The 24,694-nt window shown below is 41.2% G+C and overlaps 1 protein-coding gene across 2 annotated transcripts in view; it reads right to left on the bottom strand.

Annotated features, from left to right (window-relative positions):
* ITGB6 (integrin, beta 6) overlaps positions 1–5,242 on the bottom strand; it is a 32,313-nt gene extending 27,071 nt beyond the window's left edge. The window contains exons 1-4 of one of the 2 annotated variants that reach the window (XM_009876740.1): positions 5,176–5,242; positions 4,649–4,725; positions 3,842–3,921; positions 874–1,078 (exon numbers count right to left, since the gene is read on the bottom strand). In XM_009876740.1, coding sequence (XP_009875042.1) covers positions 874–1,078; positions 3,842–3,921; positions 4,649–4,709 — 346 coding nt within the window. In that variant the 5' untranslated portion in view covers positions 4,710–4,725; positions 5,176–5,242. Of the gene's footprint in view, positions 1–873; positions 1,079–3,841; positions 3,922–4,648; positions 4,839–5,175 lie in introns of those variants that run through there. The other variant, XM_009876738.1, reaches the window with a different exon arrangement.
* Between the last annotated feature and the right edge of the window lie 19,452 nt (positions 5,243–24,694).

Genomic DNA, 24,694 nt, shown 5'->3' with positions numbered 1-24,694 from the left:
TATATGGTGAAAATTACCTAGTATTTTAAATCACCAGTAGAATTAAAAACATACCTTCAAAAAATTCTGTGTCAACAAAAATCTCAGATGGGTGTCTTAAAAATTTCAAGCCATTCTGCTGGTTTGTTTGTTTTTTTTCTAAACTGTTCTTCAGTAAAGCTGTAAGCATATATTTAGAACTACTTTCTATAATTTGAGAAAAAATATCCCCAAGTAACATCATTTCAGCAGTATGCAGCTTTAGAAAGTGTAGATATGAAACTAATTAGAAATAAAGGTAGCACTTACGCGACATGCCACGTACTTTAGAAATTTAAAGAAAAATAGAGTGTACATACACGTTTTATTCCCAGTTCCAACACTATGATATGACCTAACTGGGTGTCTCTTATTTTCTTAACTCCAGATTTTTGGCAGGAAAAATTCGCATCTCAAGGACCCCAAAGCAGGTCTGAAGTGTTTCCATAAATGTCAATGGTACCTTGTAAATCCTCAGAGTAAGATTTTATGCTGCCTCTGAGGTATGGTCTTTGCCAGACCTCTGGGGGAGAGGCGCAGGAGTGGGGCTGGGGAGCTATGAGGGAGTTTCCATTTTCTCCCTGCCACCTCAATGGCAAAAGGCTAGAAGAACTAAAAAAAAAACAAAACAAAAACAAAACACCCTTACTTTTCGGATGCATCTAGCGCTTCTGAAAGTATTTTGAAGTCAGTCAAACATCATTTTCATCTGATGAGTCAACAGACAATTTTGGACAGAATATGGGTTTTTATCTTTATTTGATCAAGATTTTTTCAACCATGCAGTTTGAGAAGCTCCAGCGTGTCACATTTGGCTGAAAAAAAATACCGCACTCTATGAACAGAACGACTTACCTGGTCGAAGCCTGAGAGTTAATTTTTGAGGAGAAATCTGTGTGACATCAGAATTGTTCTTCTGGGCCGCTACAGTTAGGGGCTTGTTTCTGTGAATTTCTACTTCTGAAATGGGGAATTCAATCAAATTCAACTGGCATCCTTTTGACAAGAGGTTTTCTGGGGTATCACACCTCCCGTGAATTCCAGCCGAGTCTGTGTAATTCTAAAGTAGGAGAGGGATTAGATGAATTAAATGTATTTACTGACCAGTCACCAGCACCTGGCTGATGAAAGGTCAATCCAATGCAGGAAACAGAAACAAAGATGCAAGTTAGTGCAAACTAGCGCAGAAAGAGATCTAGGTGGCACAGCAATCTAAATTTGCCCTTCGTGGATCATGTCACGCAGGTGCATAATTAATGTAACCGATTTGGTATCCTGAGAGAAACTGCTCTATTGCTGGGGAATGGGAATTGTGCCACTCGCTGCATTTTGGCTTCTCACAGTGCTGGGAATGACAACACAAAGCCCCTCTGAGGTCCTGTTTTTTCCTGTTACAGGATTATGCCGGTGCATAATTAATGTATCCTAAATAGTTTTGAATTGCTGATGAAACAACAGAATTTAATAACAGCAGAGTTCTCACAGATCACAAACTGTATCAGACTGATGGTGGGCTACCCAGTGTTCACGCTTTTTTTCTGACTGACTCTTGCTCCTCAACCCTCATCTAACATGGTTGCTGAAGCAGGTGACAAGGCCTTGTTGCTCTCCTGGTGCAAAACAAGCACCATTGCCTCCCTCACCAGCGCCGGCTGGACTCCTGGCATCGCCCACCTCTATCTGCTCACATCGGGCCCAGCGTCCTGCTTGACCTTCTCCCATCTGGAGGAAACCACAAGCCTATCGATATCAGTTGGATAGCTTGCAGTGTATTTTTGTTACTCGTTTCAAAGCACTTGCGATGCATTCCTTTCGCCAGCATCGCTGCGGGTAGGTACTAGTCCCACGTTGTGGTGAAGTTATTGGTTACTCTTATTGGTTACTCTTATTCTTCTGTGTCTTTTTACCATTTCCTAGAGCTACGTCTAGAGTTTAGATCCTCAAAATCAGTCAGCTGTGTCCTGAATTGGAAACTGCTCTGGCCTGCAAGACTTTTAGGCAAAAACCCAAGCAAAGCCCAGCAGAACCGGTACTGAAACACTGAATTCCTGGCTGATGGTTATGGGCCCATACCATGGGGTCGCTCTTTTCACCTGGGTTTGGGCAAGCAGCCTGAGGTTCAGCCAGAGCCACAAATATTCTCTGAATTCAGTCACTGAAAAGCTTTCCATCCAAAGCAAACAAATTTACGTTAAACCTATCAAAACCAGAACTGGAACATTTTTTTTCCACCAAAATGTTACCCTTCATGCCTAAAAATTATCAGGGATCTTATATATTTTGGTGGAGACCATGCTAAGACACCTGATGGGAACATCAACTTATTCTTCAGACCAAACCTGATGTCTTTGGTCAGGCAAAACTGTCACCAAACTCTTCTTGAAAACAGTGCACACAGAAATCATGTACCATTATGAAACTTCCACAGGAAGATCCATATCATTTCCTTTAGTTACACACTTTACAACTTTTCAAAACATGTGCGAATAGGCAAAGTCGTATTTCAAATACAATTACAAGGTGTGTTTTTATCGCACAGAAAACAATAGTTTCGTTAGAGGCACTTTGGTGTTGACTTTGACAGTAAAGCTCTTATGTCTTTTGCGTTCTTGATCTGTTTAGCAAACAAGTGAATGAGCCTAAGAACAAAGAAAAGAAATCATGTTTACTACTCTGAAGTTTCCAATAGTTCCACAGTTTTGTTTTGTTTGGTTGTTTTTTTAAATGAATAAATGTTTCATTTTTCATTTCTGTTTTCTAAAAATACATGGCAGCAATCAAGATTGTGCGATCAAATTTAATTTCAAGAAAATCCTGCTTTGGCTGTTGAGAACTGGCATAAAAACTACTGCAAACACACTAGTGTGGGTGGCTTTTTTTCCCATGGTAACATTTTTTACAAACCACTGTATTATTTTTAGTAAACTTTTTCTTTTTTTTTTTTTTAAAGTGCTGTTTGCTCTTTATCAGCTACTTCATAAAGCAGTGTGTTAGTCGCATCCTAGGTATCATTTTGCTATTCAAAAAAGCAAGAAGTACTTTTAAGAGCAAAGGTGTAAATAAGAAACTATCATGACAAAGACTTATTTTAATTCTCTATTATTTATGGCAAGTTTTTAATCGTGATAGCCGACTATCTTGCTAACATTAGTAAATTAAGACCTAGAATACTGTGAAGTAGGGAGATATTTAGCATCCTTTGCAGGTGAAAGTATGAAAAGCAGAGATGTTAAGTGACTTGCCTGGGGTTACACAGAAAGTCTGCAACAGATATATACGAAACAAATTCTGATAATTTTTTTCTAAGCTGACCGTTTTAGCCAAAACACACCTAATATCATGCTAATTATAAAACCAAAACACTATGATCATACTTAAAATTAACTACAGATTTATCATTTGTATATGCAAACTGACTAGAGCACCTTGTGTTTTCAGTGTCGGGCTTGGCGTGCCCTACGTGAGATGCCGTCTGGGCTCTGACTTGATGTCTGGTGTTTCATTGCCACTGGGTGAGTCAGCCCCAAGGCTGGTGGCCTGAGCCTCTCTAACAGCACTTTTATTTCTGCTTTAGATGAGGAAAGTTGTTTTTTTTGAAAAAAAAAAAAATTAAAAAAATCAAGATATAAAAAACAAACCATAAGCCAACAAATAATAGACCATAAAGCCTAGATCTAATTCCACTTCTGATTCCCAGGAAAGCTTCACTAAGTGCTGCACGCATAACAAAAGCATGGGTTGACCCAATTAAGTCAATTCCCCGTCACTCAGAACTACTACAAACACTTCAGGTCTTTGAAATTTTTTGAATCGTTTACTCTACCTCTTGAAAACACCAAGCGCAGTGTGGTCCGGAAAGCAAACAATCTTCACAAGTTACTGCACTTTCCTGAGAACAGGTCCCTAAATTTAAATCCAAGAAGATAAAAGACTATTAGTAACGTGCCTAATCATTCAATTCATGAAGAGTCTTTTCATTTAGATAATGTGGGCGGTGAAAAACATACACATTTAGGCACATTTAGAATTACTGATAAAATTCCTCCTTAATGCTATTCCTATTGGCAGAAAGTTAACTCTCTAATAAAAAATAAAACCCATAATTGCTGGCAATTAACATATCAACTTTTGCATGCTTTATGGATGGCCTTCACTGATTACATGTTACTTTTTTCTCCAGTGCACCTGATAAAATGTTAGTTGTGTTTCTGGTATGGTGCAGGTAAGACATTTACAACACAACTATGAATACTAAAAGAACGAATTTCTTCTCAGTCTGTGTGCTTACAATTGCTTTGCTTGTGTCTGTAGATACTTGATATGATTTGAATTTATTGTGAAAGCACCAGTGAAACAGTCACAGGTACAGTATTAAGTATTTCAGCGGATCAAACAGTATAACCAAAATTACTCAAATGCTCATTTCTGAATTTTAGACATGTTGTGCTATGTAATGACCGAGTAAATTTTAGATTAATTTGCAGTAGCCCTAGAGCAGTCTGTCAAAAAAAGTCATTAAAAAGAAAGGAATGATTAAATATAGAAGATAGAAATCTATTTCCTATCAACTTCAAGCAAGAAACAATGCAAAAATAGTTTTGAAATAGATCTCCTTACCCCTGAGCCTTACCTTGCACATAGTTATTTCTTTGCAGAAATAGGAAACAGAGGCAAAGCAATTCAATCCCCATTCGTTTTCAGTGCTGGCTGTGTGACAAAAAAATATTAGTGTGTTAATTATCACCCATGTAAAGGTAGAATGTCGTAAAAATAATACATTCCTGGAGGGGACGTTTTCAGATGTCACCTACAGCGGACTGTGAGGAAACTTCAACCCTACCGGGACAGACCATGAGTAAAAGTGAAAACAAGGGCTACCTGGGCAGGTAAAGAGGACAAGCTGTGCATAATGTAACGTGAACACGGTTATCACTTCCTTGTTTTCCTGGACTCCTTATAAGGCATAAGGGGAAAATTCATTCAGGTGAAGATTTCTGTCAATCCCAGTCGCTCTGGGTCCTATAGCAACCCAGCCAAGAGGGAGGGTTTTTGTGTGTACGGCAACTCCTAAAAGGCTCGTCTAAAATAATACCTTTTATTGTTCCCCGAGGGAGTGCATTAGATAGATGGAACATTACGATTGCTAAGTGAGTATACCTGGAGAGACGTAAAAATCCCATTTTTCCAGATTTCCTGATGTGGAGGGAAACTTGTAAAGGCAACTGTGAAAAAAACAAAAATCAATCACTTATTATAATTGAGGACCTGCCTTCAGTAATTCAAGATACAGGTACATTTATTAACATTGCAAACTGAAAAGGAAGTGCTGCAGCTGTGGATGTTTTTGTAGGTAGAAGCAGGAATAACTGCATTCCCAGTTAAAAAAAAAAAAATCATGTCAGCTTTAACTCTGTGTAATAAGCGAATAACTGCATTCCCAGTTAAAAAAAAAAAATCATGTAAGCTTTAACTCTGTGTAATAAGTGGCCAAATATTCTATGGCACAAATACAGCAATATAGCAAGTTATTACTATCTCTTTTTTTCTCTCCCGACTTGGAATGAAGGCAAAACATGCATTTCTTAAAACCACATTAAAAGGAAATAAAATTTCTTATTTGTAGATCTCATCTCTTCTCATCTTTTATGTTCTGCTATTGTCTGCTTTAAAAGTCATTTGTTCAGAACAAGCCCTCTCTTTTCATAAGGGTTTGCAACAGACTCTACCCAGTGCAGCACAAAATTGTAATTTTATCAGTTGTGTTGCTGGCCTGAAAACATACATCCTTTATTTCTACAGTCAGAAATTCCACCAAAGTTAATTTGGAAGGACTAGGTTGCTCCCACCAAGAGAACTGGCAGGATTAGACCTTCCTTTTCAGCCTGGCGGTAGCTGCAATCTTGGGGCAGGATGTGACGGCAGGGATGGGTCCGTACTAGTTAAACTCGACATGCCTGGAAACATTCCCGGGCATTTAAGCCAACTGGCACAGAAAGACCTGAGTTTATGCTTGCAAATTGCCTAATGGGACCATTCTAGCAACCAAATTGAGCCCAGGAATTGTTTGCAGAGAGTGTTAATTGGAAGAGGTCAAATTCATACCAGGAAGCATTTTAACAGTTTAATAGTATAGACAATCTCATTCTAGTGCCCGGAAATATTCCCAGGCACATCTGATTTTACTAGTATTTACACAGTCTACGGGTGGTTTCATAGCAGCTCAGGCTGGATTACGTCACGGCTACCTTTGCTCTGCCCTTGTGTTCCCACCCCTGCCTTCCTACCAGTACTCACGTCCAAACAAATAGCGAGCTGATTCAGACTGAGCCAATTAAAATCCAATCACCTTCCGTGGAGAAGGTGGGGAGCTACTTTTCACCGAGGTGGGTCCCTTGAACCATGCGGTGCCCAGTCCAGAGTGAGAGCCCAGGTCAAGGGAGGGAGCAGTGAAGACAGGCAGAATTGGCAGGGAAGGTGGGAACATGCTAGGCTAAATTTAGACCAGCTTAGGCTGTTGTGGAATCATATCCTAACATTTCTGTTTACAACAACACTCTTCAACTGCTTTCTATACCTTGGAGTGTCCTTTATAAGGTACTCATTCAGATACAGCAATTTCCTGTGGCATGAAAAAAGCATCGATTCGATTATGTCCCCTCAGTTGGTGAAAACAACTCTGTGAGGACACTGTAATGACTTAAGGTCAGAAAGAAGTGGAAGAAACTTAAAATGTTTGCTCATACTAAGAAAAAAAAGTCCTCCTGTTAAATGCCATCTGAAACACCTGATTTCCCCATTTTAATTTACATTTGTGCACGTGTCCTTTAATGCTGTTGGCTACATTCACAACCTTTGCAGAGCTCCAAAACCCAGTGCTTTCCTTTTCAACACAGAAGGTCACTTTTTAACTCTTACTAGCCCCTGGTAATAAAACACTTCAAAATATGTGCTCAACAGACTTGGTGGCAGTTCTTCAGCCACCAAAAATACCAGACACCAGCAATGTCCCAGATTAAGGACCGGCCAGCTGAACATCTGGCAGTTAGCAAGTGCTTACTCCTAGTTTCAAGATATCAAACTTTTTAGTGTAGAGAGAATGAATAATACTGCCTACACAAAACTTAGGATTTTTTTGATGTTATCAGTTCCCCATTTGCTTGTATGTTAATATTTTATATACGTCTTGGCAAGGACAGCATGACTGGAGGCTAAGTGCCTGCCTCCGAACAGGATGGCTGCCAAAAGATTATCTGAATAAGGTTTGCTTGAATAAAATAACTCGCTTTCTGCAAATTATTAAGAACAGGCCTCCCCAGATTGTCTGGAGAGATCAGAGAAGGAAAAGAAAGTATCGGAACAAACAACAACAAAAGCACACAGGGAAAAAATAGAAAATAATCAAGGTCAATTTTGATTTTTAAAAACACACACAATGAGAGGCTCACAAGTCTGGACAAAGTGGGAATAAAAACTCACCAATATGGGCACAGGAGCTTAAGAGACATCCAGAAAGGATGTACCAAGAATAGATTTTGGGCAAGGCAAGGAGACCTAGGCAGCAAGTTGACAGATAGTTCTTGTTTTGAAGCATCACCATAATATTTGGTGTAATATCTAAAGGTAATTGGCCAGGAAATTCCTCTACCAATTCAAGGCTTTATTGGCTTTAGCTGTCACATATGCTAGAAGAGCTAAATCAGATTCTGGAGTATCCACACTGAAGGGGGGAGGGGTGTTTAAAAGCCTTTGAGGTCTTGGAATTTCTCGGTTTGACAGCACGGGTCCTCTTCTTTATCAGGTTTGTAAGATAGAGGCTGGTTTCATTCACCCAGATTAGAGGAATCAGTTCAACAAGATATAACAAAAAGGTAGTTTATGATACAGAGCACAATTATTTTTATCAGCCACTACATATTCATCTGGTCTCAAATCAGGGTTATGGGTTTATAATGACACATTGGAACAGAAAATAGTAGTTTATCTTTTAGTACAGACAATGCTGAACAATGCAAATCTGTGATTCTTTAAAAGATAATAACATTTATAGAGGATTTATATAGGATAAAAGTAGTGCATTTTACTTGGCATGTAAAATAGGTGAAGATAGCACAGAAAGACACTGTTCAATTCACCTCTGACAAATTCAGTGGCAAATAAACACTGAATATTGAGGTACAGAAAGAAAGCAAGCTAATGTTGGGGACTCAGAATAAGAAATAAACTAAAAATCCTAAGACTCGGGTTGCATTTCATTAATAATAGTGGGCTTTTTTTTTTCTTTTCTCTAGAACAACAGTGTATCTTTTCTGGCACACTGAGATGAAGGCACAAGTCAGCCTGGCAATGGGTCTGTAAAGATTCCAGAATCGGAAATGTTTGCCTACAGAAGCATGCCTCGCCATTGGCTCATTCAGAACTAAAAATTACTTGATTGTAGAAGAAAATACCAGGCTATCCTGCAAGTAGGGTATGACAATTACACCCACAGGGAGACCGGCCCAAGAGAAAACAACAATTAGTCCTTTTGTGCTAGACAAAACCTGGAAGAGGAGGCATGTTAGCTCTGGTGAAAGCTTATCAGTGAACATAAGAGATTATGTATGTCCCAAGCTCATCAGAGCAAGGAAAATCTCTTAATTAGATGCTGGAGAGCTACCCATATGGAGGAGAAATTCTTGTAAGCGATCTCTCAGCCTCACACACAACCCAGCTCTTAATTCCCAGTGCTCTTTCCATACACACTCTCACCCTGAAAGCCTGGAAAAATACAGAGCAATTTAAAGTCTAAATGTCCCACAGGCTGAGACAGTTCTCAAAATATTTACGAAGGTGGAGGAAGCATCCCCTGCACTTTAGAAAATATTTCTATCTTCTTGCCCTTCATCAGAGTTTTGTGGGACTGGAAGCAAGGAGGTGGGGTCTCCCAATCTCTCCGTCACACCCAGCAGCACTCACCTCCTCACCACATCTGTACAAGGCAAAGGGCTGCACTCTTTAGGTCAGTGGCAGGTTGCTTTGCACTGGAAACACTTTATTCCCTCCCTGATTGCCTTCCAGATCAAATCTGTTTAGAAAGCTTCAGGTGATCTCTAACAGGGAATCAAAAGTAGACTTTGAAATCTGGTCAAACTTTTTAACTCAGAAGATAGCAACTGAAGAGTAGGCAAAAGTTAAAATACTTTTCTCCCAAAGAAGACATCTGTTCTGTAGCTGCATGGTCAAGTGCTTCCAGACTCTTGGGCCAGCAGAAATGGAAGGCATTTTCTTTGGAAAATTCTACCCAGAACTTCATCCCTTAGCAGCCTGACAGACCCAGTTCCAAAGAATGGCAATGACAGATGTTTCAGAGGATGCCTGTCAATCAGCCAAGCAACACAGCCTGAAAACAAGTTTCCAAGCCTGAAGCTTAGATTCATCTCTATGGAACTAAGGTGATTTGAGTAGCCTCACAACAGTGGGAATGTCATGCATACAGGACAGTCAAGTGCAGACAGAAACCACACACAAATACTGCAGTGATACCAGGACTGCCCCGGTCTCTACCTTTGCTGGAGCGCAAGTCCTGGCAATATTTCAGGAAGAGCTGGCCAAAATATTTGAAGAGGAAGCAACAATCCCTGACAAAAAAAAAAAGTTGTTAATGAGGAAATTTTTTGATGGTGAATGCAACTAATCAGTAATTTTTAATTTGGGGGGGTTTACTTTTTTATTTTTTAATATAAGACAATACTATCACGTGTCAAATCACAGTGTAAAATAAACACATCTGGATTTATACTTTTTAAATGCCAATGGATACTATTTGCTCTCTCGTTCGTTGTTAATCAGCATGGTGACAGATGAGTATCGGCCCAACAGAAAATGGCATCAACCTCTCCTCTCCAGGTGCTGTTTGCAGGCATGACTGTGCAGATGGAGAACAGCTTTAGAAGAAGATGAGGGGGGGTCTGTAGCTCCTTCCAGAGGACTGTGAGAGTGAAAGAGCCCCACAGAAGAATTTTTCCACTCCAGCTCTGAGCAAAGCGGAGCGTTGGGGATTCCTGCCCCCAGCCACGATTCTTGCTTTGGTCTCCTCTCATTTCTGGAGCAGCATGCTGCTGTTAGATGAGGGTAGAGAGAGAAGTCAACAACCTATTTCTGAACAGAGAGGAAGTGGACAATGGAGGAATTGCTCTCCAACTGTGCACTGAACAGTGGGCAGGCAACGCAGGGTGTTTTCCACTTGTATTTACTTTGCCCACTGCTATAACCTGGCTGGTTCCAGCCGAGGGCGTGAGCCAACCTTTGCCCGCAGTTTCCTTTGCATGGGTGAGCACCCTGGAAGATTTGTTTGCTTTTCAGATTTGAATACACCCTCACACTCAAAGCGAAATAACCAAATCTCCCAAACTGCAGAAAGGATCTGCAGGAATCAGTGGGAAAATCACGTGGCATTCAAGTGGGCCAGCCAGTCAGCCCACGGCACTCAAAACACGCCAGGGATTTCCACACGGTCTGGCCTAGGTTTCAGTTTGCTTTTTGCAGTGACATGGTGCACTTTGTCCTCCCTACACTATAAAAGCTTGACGCTGGGGCACCAGAACAAGCACCTCCTCTCGGCACCAGTGCGAGGCTGAACGTGCCGGTGACAGAAACCCACTGAGCACTGCCTCCGCACCACCTCAGACCTCCCACACTTCACGTTCCAAGCCTTCAGATCAGTGTTAAGGGCAAACTGGACCTACCGTCCCTGTTACAGCAGGGCCAAAGTGAGTCCTGAGACGGGCAGGTTGCAGCAGTTGTGAGAGAAACGTGCAGCTGCAGCTTGGTCCCCCAACAGCCCAACGGAGGGACTTGCATTTTCAAAGCTGGTAGAGTTGTATAAACATGATGTATTCAGGCCTGACTTAGCCAGAAGAAAATTCTAAACTACTGAACTGCAATTAAATTACTTGTAAAAGGTGACTCCACTGTGGTCTTACACATGGAAAGTAAATTTATCTTATAGTTGACCTTGCTGTACTAAGACCTACAAAAGTCCAGTGCTTTGCTGAAACACCAGGTTTGATTAAAGTTAATCTAGAATAACCAAAGCAGATAAGCTTGTTTAACTCAGCACCCAAACAGCTGCTCAGAACTGAGGAAAATGGGCTCAGGCACTCCCTGAAACCAGCTGCATTTCTGAAGCTTTCCAGGAACTTTCGTGAACCTGGCCAGGGCGGTTTCTATTGACAGAGATGGGGATCCGGCTTCTCACTCCTGCGGTGGGTGCCGGCTCTTCCTGAGGAAAAACCAGGATTTCGGGATTGAGAAGCTCTTTGTGCAGCGTGCTGCCCTCTTATGGCTACTCTGCCAGTCTGGAGAAGAGAAATACTACCATAAAACTTAGAGCTATAAAGGTCTTAAGATACCAAATACACTATTACCTTTCAGTAATATTTTGCCTTGTTACATATATAAAGACCTTTTGTTTTTTTGTTAAACAACGTGGTTGCTTATGCTATATTAGAGTTACAATTTTTTGTTAGCATGCTTTTTCCAAATTCCTCTTTTACCTGTCACAGTAAACAGAACAAAACTTCAAGTGTCTTTGTTAGAACCTCAGTTACATGATTCTGAAAGGTCAGAAATTGTTTCTAATATCTTTGTCAGAATAAATTATTACTGTATTTTGCAAATCTTGCCTTATTGCTATGCACGTGTTTCTTACGAAAATAGAAGGAAGAAAATGTAAACCAATGGTGTCCACTCACATTTAAACAGAAACACTGGAAAAACGACCTTATATAAAAAGATTAGTGTTCCTACAATTCTTCCTAAAGAATTGGTAAAAGCTGTCGATATATAATATCAAACTAAAACCATGCAGAACATGTAAATAGAACCATGTCTAAATGAAAATAAAATCAACTAAGTAATTTTAGTTATTTTGGCTGAGTAACATAAAAAGGATAAGGCAGGACACATTCCCTGACAATGTTTTCAGGAGTTCAAAGTGAACTAGATGATCTTTAAGGTCCCTTCCAACCCTGACAATTCTATGATTCTATGTAAATATTATCAGCAATATTTTGGCCATTGATACCTTATGCTTCTTATACGTTTGCAGCCACATTGCCATGCTTTAGTTGAACACTTAGCACACAGAGTTACCATAATTTTAAAACAGTTAAAAAAATAATCTTAGCATTTTGTAGATGTGTTAATATGTCACAGAAGGCCATGAAGTCATGCTTTCTATCTGAACCAATCAAATAACTAACAGAAGGGAAAAAACCCCAAAACCTTAATGCCACAACAGCACGAAATAGAGGGCACAACACTGCAAAGAATCTCATAGGTACTGAAAACGTGTCCTTTTGCCTTACACAACTATGTTAACAAACTTATCAAAATCCACCATAAGAATACGCAGACTGTTTATCTCTCTGGCAGAGAGGCAAACGGGAAGTGATTCTACTCACCTTGGTGGTATATGCAAGAACTATGTGAATTCTGTGTTATCCAATTTGCACACAAATAAATTCCATTTTACTGTGATACCCTCACCTACAATAGTTTGTTCCTGTCACTTTTACTGGAAGACTTTGCTCTTCTTGTGGTTGAAACCCTTCTAATCTCCAGCCTGGAGCTAACCAACTTTGAATTTATATCCATTTGTTTTAATGACAACATTGTCTGGTAACTTAAATAACTTCTTTCCTTTCTAGTATTTGCCCTGCCCTTCTTTCCCCTCCCCTTGATGTATTTATAGACAGCAATTGTATATCCCTCATTCTTTGTTTTGTCCAGTACTACGTCTCTGCATTTCTTTCAATGCTCTTTCCTAATTAAGGGTGACAGACTGGTCACAGTACAGCAGAAGAGCTCTGACTAATGCCTCCTACAATCATGTCCATAGTTTTGTATTCCTCCTTAAGCCTCCTGCATCGTATCTAAGGAGGATCACTTTTGCTTTCCTGTGGCTTGATCGCAGCTCTCTCAGCACCCCTCTTTGACTGACCAAGACATTGAGGTGCTGCCTGACTTGCCTGACTGATAAGCCACAATTTACAACAGCAGTTGTTTCCACCTGAGTTTGTGTGAGATCTGGCACTTGTGCTTTTTAATTGTACCCCACACTTCCAGCTCTCGGAGTTCCCCCGCAATGTGTATGTAATGGTACAAATATTTTTCTCATCTGACCATGCCACTTTTGGCAGCAATGAAAGCATTAAACTTTCAGAGATCAGCTGAAATGGTGATGCTTGAAAATCTCTATTCAACCTTTAGGTAGCCCAATAATTTCCTTTCCAGAACAGATGGTATCCTAAATACATTTCCTCAGCCTTTATACTTTGTATCAAACATTCCTTGCTTTTATTCTATTTTCTCCATTCTATGGCCACACCCTTATTCACACTTTCCTGCAAAAATGTGTACAAAATTTCCATATTGCTAATGTCAGATAAATGAATCTTTAGATGTGAGGTCACTTTTTCCTCTGCTTTTCTCTCTCCTTTGATTTGGCACATCTATTAAGAAAAACTTACTCCTGTACTTTAAATTTAATTTTCTCATTCTTTCAGCATTTTAGGATGAATAACAAATATCACTCCACTATGGGCCTACTATATCCTGGATTTGCTTTTCAAGTTCGTAAATATTAGCTTTTACTTGTACAAATTCTTCCCATCTTGATTCTATTTTTCTCCATGATCTATATCATCTTCTTCAGAGGAAAGAAGAAAAATAATTTGGTTGGAGCGGCATCTATACAATCTTTAATCTCTACATGATCCTTGCCACATGCCAGGCCCACTTTTATTTCTGTAGCAGAAGAAACTTTCGACATTTCAAATTTTGTTTACAGATGGTAAGTCTGTAAACTTGACAAATCTGCCTGCAACCCCTGTTTCTTGTTTCCCAAGATAGTGTTTTTGTTGATTATCTGGTATGGTGAGATTTTCTTCCCCTATAAATTTCACTTTCTTTGCTCACTCCTAACATTTATTTTTTTTTAGGATTTATTCATCCTTTGCTCTCAGTATACTAACACCCTTTACTTTCTCCTTAAGAGTGCCAAGTTCAGATTTTTAAAATATTATTTAAATTGAAGGAATTCTAATAGATTTGGAACCTTCATCCACCTGACATTATGAACTAGTTTCTTTAGGCACAACACTTCAGAAGGACAAATTCTGAGAAACTAACAGGCCTATTCTTGTTTATTCTTTCACTTATTTCCAATCTAATCAAGTTGGGATAACTTTAGCTAGGCTATTTTCTACAACCAGCTGCTCTATGTCATCACTACCTAACAAAGAGCATCTAGAATAGCCTCATGGTAGTGCAGTGACTGCTTAGTGAGGAGATCTGCCAGCTATTACACCCTGGAATAACTGGCTCTACCGTTATCAGTAACATTTGCTTTATACTCTATTTCTGAGCAGTTAAAAATCTCCTTCATTGAGACAATGCCTGGAAGTTTCTTTTTCATGCTTGTAGGCATCGGTGTTAGATACCTACGTGCAACAGTTCCTCAGTGGTCCTTCAGAAGATTTTTAGGCTGACAGACTCCATTCTGCCCAGGCTACCGCTTGCTGCTTCTGTAGGCGACCTCATTGGTGCTGAGGGATGTCTCTATACCTCTGGTTTTACTTGTACCTTTCTTCACAGTCTTCACATTGGTTTAAGTGCATTTCAGTTACAGATTACCCACCCAAATTACTCACTCTTGGGAGATACAAGGTCGTCCTGGGTGCTTCAGTTCTAGCCTGTGTCTGGTCGCACACAATTTTTGTACACAAATATCTTGGCTCATCTTCTATGATAATGTGAAAATTTGTTTAAAGATGTTGCTCACATCCATTTTGCTCCTGACATCCAGGCCATTCACATAACATTCCCACCCATGTCAGTACTGATTTGTCCTGACCATTTTGCTCCCATCTGATATTTCTTTCTTCCCCGTATATTCACCGCTTTCTGCTTTTCAGAACCAGACACGGAAGTTACTTACCAGTGTCTCCCAACCTTGTCTCCTATTTCCTAACTTACAATTATTTTACTGATTGTACTGATATAAAAATACATATTGTCATCACGTATTACTCTGTAGTACGCTACATGATGTAATCATGTTATACTATATTGATATCAATTAAAGCAATCTTGGTTCTGGAAAATGAATATCATGTTTGCTCCAATAGAGTTCATCTAGTTTGGGGCAAAAAAATCCTCCTCCTTCTCAAAAGTTAAATGCCTTACAACACTCCTCATGGCATTGATTCTTAAGACATCTGCTGCTCTTTATTATCTTGCATGCTTTAACACACCCTCATCAGGAATGAAACATGGCAGTGGGAACTTTTCCTTCAGGACAAACCTGCTCACACACATTTCCCCTGTTTTATGTTCTTAGTGCTCCTGCCTTCAGTCATTTATTCTACAATGTGAGCTGGTACAAAGTTATATTTCATCCCAAAGATGACTGCAGTGCCACAGATGTTAAAATGGCTTCTGTTTTATAAATGGAATAAATAACAAAAACGCACAAACATACTGTATGTGGATCTGCCTGGAATACAGTCATTTTAGCTTGAAATTACGCTGCAGTAGTACTGCTGACTTTGCATTTACTGGGCAGTTTTAAATTCACTTCTGTTAAAATAAATGTATTTTGAATGAAAGAAGTAAAGTAAAAGCTTGAATATAGTTTTGAACTTGTGTAACTGCATGAGATGTCTCATCAGTTCTCCCGAAGGTATTTTAGTCATTGGGAGTTAATCATTACCTGAAACTATGTGAAAAACCTGTTCAAAGCCAGTCTACAATACAGTGTTGTGTTAGGGAAGAAATGCAGACATTGAGTCATAGCTGTCAGTTATTCATTATACTTCAGACACTTACAATGTGATTCCCAACATTACTCTTGGTTTTGATTTACAGGAAGATACTGATGTGGTGGATGAGAGTCTCTCAATAACAACAAGACCTTGCCCACTCCATTCAGAAGAGATGTTTAAGTATTTAACTACTGTAAGTTCACTAGAAAATTTTAGTACTGTATGAAAAACATACATAAGGTTAGAGAGGTTAACAATGTTAATTTGGAAGAGGCATCTGGATGTCTTTTTACATCAGGGAACGATAGCTGTGCTCAGTAATGTCTGAGAGCAACAGGAGAGACCAGGCAAGAATTCAAAGAGGTCAAACGCAGGTGCTAGGGCTGCGTCTGAGGAATGTGCCAAACCATGACTGTGGTTATAAGCAAAACTGTAGGGAAGAGCAAACAGGGCTCTTGGGCTAACACTCAGGAGATACCTCACTCTGCATTTTCTATAGATACAGTCCAGAGCAAACTGGTTCTAGCTCAGGCACATCAGGTGCTTACTGCTACATAGAAGAAATCTGGGCCAGAAAAAAAGTCAATCTAACACACTGCTTGCTTAATTTGTTTTTCAGCTGTCTTTCTGGACTTCAAAGACAGGGAATTTCCTCTCTTGCTCGGTAGTGTGTGAACTTTCTTCATGCAGGAAAAACACAAATGCCCTCTTCTGCCTGTGTCATGTTAACCTGATGATAAAAGGAGTGGGTACATGATCTACAAGTTAAAATCATAGTAACTATTTCCAGCAAGATTATCTAATAAATAGCACCAGCAGCGGACTGAATATGCTAAGAATGTCTCGTGGAAAGTACACTGTTATCACATTCTCGTGATGTCATCATTTCTGTCTTATTTTGTGAAAGTTGATCAATATTTATGGTATTATACATATACAAAAGCAAACAAAACCACTGCAGTTATTTATTCAGGCTGTGCCAACACACTACTCACAAAGCTTGCATGGTCACATTACTGGTAAGAACAGTCATTTTTACTAGGTCTCCTTCATCATCAGTTTGCTCACATGGAATAATAAAGCCTATTTTTCCTTCAACCTGAACTGATATTTATGTTCTCATGAGTTAACTATCTGATTTATTCTTTTATAGGAGTATTTTTCTTTTCTTCCCCTACTGTTTCAATCCCCTCCCTCCTAGGTTTATTTGCTGTGCTTGTGTGTTGAGCAATGATAGTTTGAATTAGCTCATGCTTCTGAACTTACATATTAATGCATTTTTCAAGACTTAGACTTTTACTTACATTCTTCTAAGTTCACAATCTTCATAGTATATAATTTTCTTTAGAATCCTGATACTGTGCTGCTTCTATGGTTACAGTGATTCTTCAGGAAGAGTGTTCCTTGGAAAAACTTACTGCTCTCTTGCAACCAGAACTGGTCCAGGCTCAGGGCCAGATAGAGCATCACAAGCTCCAACCTGGGCAGCCTTCCTGGCTGGAGAAATTCCTTATTGCAGCTCCTATGAGAGAAATCTGTCAATCTCTTTCTGTTTATAATGTCTATTAATAATCTGTATAAAGCACAGGCATCACAAAGGCCTTGATTTGATTCCATGGGTACAGCAGGTAAATATTGCCAGAAAAATGAGTCTCATGTCGGGAACAGGGGATTTCCAAATCTAAGCCTGAAAGCCCGGGTGGAGGACAGCCAAGCACAGGAGGTGTGGGAGCCAGGAAAAGGTCATAGAGGGAGCAAAGCTTGCTGAAGCTGATTTAAAACAACTCTTTGAGGTATTGGCTGTGATTTTAATACCCTTTGCTACTGGATCAGAGGAATTGCTGCTAGCAGGGCACTGTGGGGCTAAAGGGTGCAAAAAGCAGCATTACAAGTGTGTTTTCTGCCCCAAGGAGGAAGAACAGCATTCACAGCCCTACCCTCTACACAGGTCTGATAAGGGAGGAAAACTCAGTCTCTATATGACCTTAATAAGACACCTCTGCAGACACAGCCAGGAGGCTTTGTCATAGGAGTGCTGTTCCTACGTAGTCTGGCAGGGTCTCATTTCAGGGGCAGCCAGCGTTAAATGAAACCTCAGTTTGATCAGGCTCTACCTCCCAGCTGGCAGCAGATGCCCGAGTATTGCCTGGTCAAACCCTTCAGGTTCTGTGGGTGCCAGCAATGGGAAACAAACCTAAAGCAGAAACCTGCCTCCAGGTTTGCACCTCTGTACCCCCGAGAAAATGATAAGAATCCCTGCAAGAGCAGTGCTGCCCTGGCTGCTTCAGCTGTTACTGGAGGAAAGTGCTGAGCAAGTATACAAGGAAACTCTGATGCATTAATTTGTGTTTTCTTATATACAGGACACCAGAGAGCAAGTCAGATGGAAGTTTTGGATACCATTGAGATGCTGTCCGGGTCACAGACATTTGATTTAAGAGGCATATTCCTATCTTCTAAACTCTCAAAATGAAACATTTATGACAGGACAGGCACCTTCTGAATTTCCCCAAGCCCTTCCACTCTTAACAGATAGTGTGAATGTTTTAATTAAAGCTTTGACAAGAGAAGTAGATCAGGACTACTGTATCATTTTCCTTTCATGGCATGCTTCAGCAAGCTGATGCAGAGTGCTAGATCAGTGAGATGTATCAATATTATAAGACTCACCATGTGTCAGGCTGAACACATTGAAGGCTGATGTGGAATTTTAACAGAGGTCATGAATCACTCAAACTTTTTCAGCCATCCAGAATTAATATGAAAAGGATGAGTAACAAGGGGGATTTTTGTTTTGTTTTTATATAAGCAGGAGAACAAGGCACCTGAACAAAAGTTCATATGAGACAACTGTAACTCTGCTCATGTAGAAATAATTCAGATATTTAGATCAGAAATACACACATTTGCATTTTGCTGAAGACCTCACCACAGCTTTCAGAGAACTGAAATTTTGACAACCTGATCTGGGGAGAACCTGGCAAGACCATCAAGTCTAGTAAAAAAAATCCATGTACATAAAACAAACAAACAAACAAACTTTTAAAATTGTTGTCCCTCATATCTCCCAAGAAGAGAACAGGTAATGTTCAGTCTGAAAGATTCTCAGTTCAGTTCTTCTCTTTTTGACCATTTATTGTTATTGTTTGCTAAAGTTTCTTACAGAAGTGTTCAGTTGTAAATTATTTTGGGTTAGATCTCAACCAGACAACTCAGTAACTGAAGTGACAGAATCACAGAATGTTACAGGTTGGAAGGGACCTCGAAAGATCATCAGTCCAACCCCCCTGCCAGAGCAGGATCCCCTAGGGCAGCCACACAGAAATGGATCCAGGCGGGTTTTGAAAGTCTCCAGACTGGCACTAAACAGGACTATATGCCCTACAAACTGTAATAAGTATTTACATGATCTTACACACTTTGGACAATGTGTTATCATGATTCATCATTCATCATCTGTCTTTATTTTTGCTGATTTTGTTTCTTTTATAGCTCAGCTCTGTCTAGACCAATGCACAACTCCTTATAAACACAAGCTTGACCATACCTAGACATGAAAGCTCAGCTGGGCAGATAGGTGATGTTCGCTAATACTTCTCATGTTTCCCCTTCTATTTCAGTAGCATGGAAATATTTTGTTCTCAGAAAAGCAGCTTTATTTTTCCCTCTGTACTGTGGGATGTATGTTGATGAAGTATCTGATGATGACGTTCACTGTGGGCTATTATTAAAAGTACTTGCTGCAGTAAGATTACTCATTCACTTGCTGCATATTTTTGGAAAGCCTCTGGTACCTCAGAACCTGTGTCTGTCACTGGGGACAGCACAGAAGCACTCGCTGAGCTCTGCAGCCCTGCCAGAAGGAAGAGGACACTTTTTTTTGGCATCCTGCATAGCAGTAGCTCTAGAGTGAAAGACCATTGTTGAAAAAACGGCACGAGCATGAGAGATGGTGGCACAGCGAGAGGAGCACTGAGAGCATTGCAACCAGAGACGCAAGTAACAGGTCTATTCATAGCAGCGCTTTTCCCCAGGGGATGGCGTCTTGCAAGAGACTTCATTAGCTGCTGACAGCAGACAGACTGCGCTGCGCTGGGAGCGAAAGGGAAACACTCATCAGATGGCCCCAGCCACAACTGAGGAAACGCACAGAAGAGATAACTGGCAAGTGTGGTGCTTTCCTCACTGCTCAGAAGTTACTCACATCCCTAAATATAACCCTCTATGCCTTTTCTTTCAGTGGGGCAATCTTCTCGTGTACAGACTCGTTTGCACAAAGGTTCCTGCTGTCAACTCAACATGCTCTTGGAAACTTCCCAGGCTGTGGAAGGTGGGGTCTGAATTCCAGATCCTTTGCTAATTGTAAGGAAAACCCCCAAATATCTTCCCATTTGTTACTTTTAATAGCCAGGAGAAGACACCTACCAGACCTTGTTTCCTGACATGCAATGCTGTGTTCGACCTCTCGCACTGTGTGTAATGAAAATTCCTTCACCGTGTGGCCAGCAGGACGAGCTCCCTTTGGTGTCTCCAGGGCATTTACTCACACAACCGAGGTCACACAGTCCAAACAACCTACATACTTAGAACTGTGGATCCCCACTCCCTTCAGAAGCCTAAAAACACCCATCCCCGCCGAACTGACCTCGAGGGTGTTTGCCTGCAGGTTCTCTCCACACTCAAAAGATCACACTAACAGCTAAACAGCTGATAGCTGAAACACAGGGTTTTCTACACACAATTACTTCCTACTTTGCTCCAAAAATACAAAGAAAAATTACACCTTACCTGATGTTTCCCAGTACACTTGAGCATTTTTCGGGTGCAGAGCAGACTCTCCAACATTGCAGCCGTCCTCGCGCTGCAGCTGAGATTTCACTGGATCATGGGGAGCTTCTTTTCCTCTGCATGGCAGCTGCCTTGCTACTTGCCGGCCTTGAAGCCAAGCCTCCTTTTTTAAAAGCACACCATTGTTCTGCTCCTTCTAACTTTGGTTTTCTCTGCAAATTCTCTAGGCTCACTGGGTGTCTGTATTTCAAGCGTTAATACCTTGATTACTGGCTTGCCTTAGCAGGTTTTCTACTCTCCAAACTCTATCTCCTTTAGAAAGTTTAAAGAAAACTGGACTCAAATGCCATTAGTCAAAAGTCCTATTCTTCCCAGAGGAAACACTAAGAGTCCTTCAGAACCAAAGAGGCTATTTATGGGAATGGTGACAGTGTGTCCTACCCCACAGTACAATGAGCATGAGGCGGTCCACACAAGACTTGATGATAGAGGCTGTTCATAAAATCAAAACTGGAATTCAAATGCTGTACGTCAACAGTGATTTAAAAAACCGCTTTCTTTCCCCGCTCCAGAGGGAAAAAAGAAAAGCCTTCTTAGCACAGAGACACTGGAATAATTAATCCAGTATTTTGAAGAGTAATGTTGAAGCTACTCTGATTTTTGGAAGTTTTATATTTGCTGTAATCCTAATCCACTCCCTTTTTACCATGCAGTGCTTCCACCTCTCATGCACTTGCTTTCTGCCCAGGTCATACACACTTTCTGAAGGTGTATTTTCCCCACAAACTGCATTGCAGGTTCATCTTAGCAGACCTAAAATTAGATTCTCTGATCTGAGCAGCAGAATACAATTAGTTTGGGATAAAAAACCAGATGAAACTCAGACAAACCTCAGAACAAAACAAAAATGTCAGGAAGGCAGAATTACCTTAAGGAGCAAGTAAGGAAGCATCAGTACCAGCCAGTTTGTGAACCAGAGCAGCAAACAGCTACAAGACTCTCTTCTGCGTGGGAAGCCGGGCATAAAGAGCAGAAGCATTCTGGTGAGTGCATCGGTTCCCTGGGCAGGAGATGAGGAGCTGGGCGAGGGCTGTAGAGCAAGCCCACAGAAAGCACCTGAGGTTGAGAAACTAATGTAGGGTTGAGGATGCACTTAGTGGAGAATTGGAAAAACCTGAAATGAGGGAAGGAAGGGGCATTATTTGGAGCAGGCCAGGAAGCTGTGGTTCCTGGGGCGTTCTGTGGTGGCACGGTGGGGTAGCGGCCCACTGGTCCCTTGCCCATGGTCACGCTGCCCTGATATAGGGCAGAAGAGCCCAATGAAGATCCCACGGGCCTCAGCCCCAGCTGGGGACCGTTCACTGCCAGTACTGCCACTTTCCCTCTACCTACAATAACAAGTAAAGCCACCACCCCATCTCTGCAACACCCAAGTAAGAAGATAACAACCAGCTTATGCTCCACCCTCTCTCATCATGTCCACCTCACCCTGCCGGGGGCACAGCCCTTTGGGCTGATAACACAGGTAAGGAGCCCACTGGGCCCTGTGCAGCAGAATAAACCCTCCCTATTCTCCTCTAACTCCTCCCTGCCTTCGGATAAATGAAATCCCTCAGCAAACTTCACTTGCCTTGTGCCTGTGGGTGACTCCCCCCAGTGAGCTGGTGGTACAGCTCCTGCGGCAGCTGCGAGGTCCCTCACACGGTGGGGGGACATGGGGGGCTGCTGGACACTGCCACAAAACTTGTCCCACTCCAGCTCTGCTCAGCCTGTCCCCCTCCTGAGCTGCCTTCAGATTGGGGCCAGCTGAGCTGAATGTGGCATTTGGTCAGGACCACAGCTGGAGAGAGGACCTCAGGGAGCTATGCTGGAGGTTACTTCTTTAATGGCAGGATCACCCACATCTGCTTTTTGGCAGAAAGTTGCCTTGAGTTGGAGATGGCTCCATGTTCAGTCCAGCCTGTGCTGGGGAGTGGAAGGCATCTTTCTCCAAGATTATCCATGTGGAGGTGTTTCAGAGGGGGGAAGAGATGAGGAACAAGCAGACAGAAGAGTTTCACGGGTCAAACATAGACCCAAAGTAGAATTTGATAAGCAGTAAGGTCGGTAGGGTACACTGTAAGGCAAGAGCCCCTTAGAATTGGATTGAAAAACTGTCAGAGGACCAGTTTTGCCCTGAAGGCACAGTAACACTTGTTGCCCCTTACACACCGGCAGCGTGGCGAGTCCTGAATGGCCTTGGGAAGCCGGGTCCAGCCCAGGGGCTCACTGTGCAGGGGGTCACTGCGCAGCGCCCCCGCAGTGTGCTGAAAGCACAAGGTGCTTGTGGCAGCCAGGGAGCGTGGGGCGAGGGGAGGCCGAGCATCCCACAGGCCCCGCGTGGGTCACGCTGTGTTGGCAGCACCCGACATCTCCCCAGGCCTCACACGAATCCAGCACTCTGGCCCCACGCAACAGGCACTGGTGTGCCTTTACATGGATTTACAGAATACAAAATCCATAAAGACAATTTCCCTGGGTTTTTACCATCAGCATGGTGCTAGGAGTGTGAAACACTAGCTACATTTTTAGCACGTTATTCTTTCACTTTCTTTTTTAATCTGATGATTCGAGGAGGACAGGTACGCAAGCTCTGACCAGCCAGGATGCCAGACACATGCTCGGGAGGCCAAAAAGTCCTAATTTCTCATTAATTTTTCATATGGGGCCCACACAGGTGTCACTCAGGTTGACAGTACGCTCTTGTGGCACTTACCTTTTGTGTACCAATTTAATACCGAGTTTGCTGCAAATGATAACTGTGAGCCGTACGTGTTCCGCAGGTTGCATCTGCTTTCCCCTTTTGGAGGAAAGATCACGTGAACAATGAAGTGAGCTGAGTTTAGGCTTTGATACCTAGACTTGCCATCTAATAGGTGGGACTGGCTCAAGATTAAAAAGGCAATGCACGTTAATGAATTAGTATGACTAATAGCTCTGGGGAAGTAATTTTTAAAGCTGTAACATTAGCAGTACCTGAAAATGCATTTAAGGTGTTTTTTTGAATTATATAAAAAACTCACATGAAGAGAGAAAGACTGAGACTTTCCAAAAGAGATGGTTGGATTTGGCCTTTGATTCCTGGAGGAAGATATTGCTAATAACTAGAAATGAGTTTGTCCTTAGATCTGTACCCCAGGGAAAAAAAAATTACCCAAGTTGTACTGGTAAAATGTTGGTTTTTTCTTCATACAGGCACAGAATTAAAAGATTAATTTCCTTCTTAAATAAAGATCTAAGACTAGATTCATCCCATATATAATTCTGTAACTTCTGAGGCTGTTGATTGATTATATTTCTTTGGTAAACCTTACGAATTAAGAGTCATGGAAAATTTGAAGAGAAGAGGATGTTTGTTAAGCACAACTACGCGTGCCTTGATGTACAAACAATAAGCAAGAGCAGAAAATATTTCTCCTGTAATAAAATGCAGCTCTCATCCTCAGAAATTCATTGCTTTTCTTCAGAGCAAACATTCATTGGTAATATACACTTCCCTGAAGTGGGTAAAGCTCACAGCTGCAAGAACCAGAGGATCTAATATGCAATGAACAAATTACATGTAAAATTATTTTTGACAAGCTCAGTGAAATCAAATGCTCTCACTGCTTATGACAGTCCCATCTCACCGACCATATTGAATTTGCCTAGATACAGCCCTGAGAGCAAAAACTGTAGCTGCCTGGCATAAGTTGTCTAGATACAGAAGCTCAACAAAATCCTGTGTGAGAACTTCATCACGGCATGGAAGATAAACTCACATATACTCCTGCTATGCCAAACGAAGTAATAAGAATACCTGAGTATTTTTAAGGACAATTTCCTCTGGGGTATATTTATTCAAGATGACCAGAAATCTCAGGCCTGTATACCTGATAATATTTACCTAATATGTGGCTAAAACTTTGGGTCAAACTAGTGCTAAATGAAGTCATATCACTTTAGATCATGACGGGCAAATATTGCCTGTACTTGATTTGTAGATATAAAAGATGCTGGAGGTGGTGGTGGGAGCAGTTTATGTGTTATTAGTTCTCTTACAG

Source organism: Apaloderma vittatum, unplaced genomic scaffold (genome assembly GCF_000703405.1).
Source record: "Apaloderma vittatum isolate BGI_N311 unplaced genomic scaffold, ASM70340v1 scaffold8649, whole genome shotgun sequence".
NCBI lineage: Eukaryota > Metazoa > Chordata > Aves > Trogoniformes > Trogonidae > Apaloderma > Apaloderma vittatum.
Note: the sequence above shows the minus strand (reverse complement) of the source record. Positions and strands in the feature narration are given on the sequence as shown.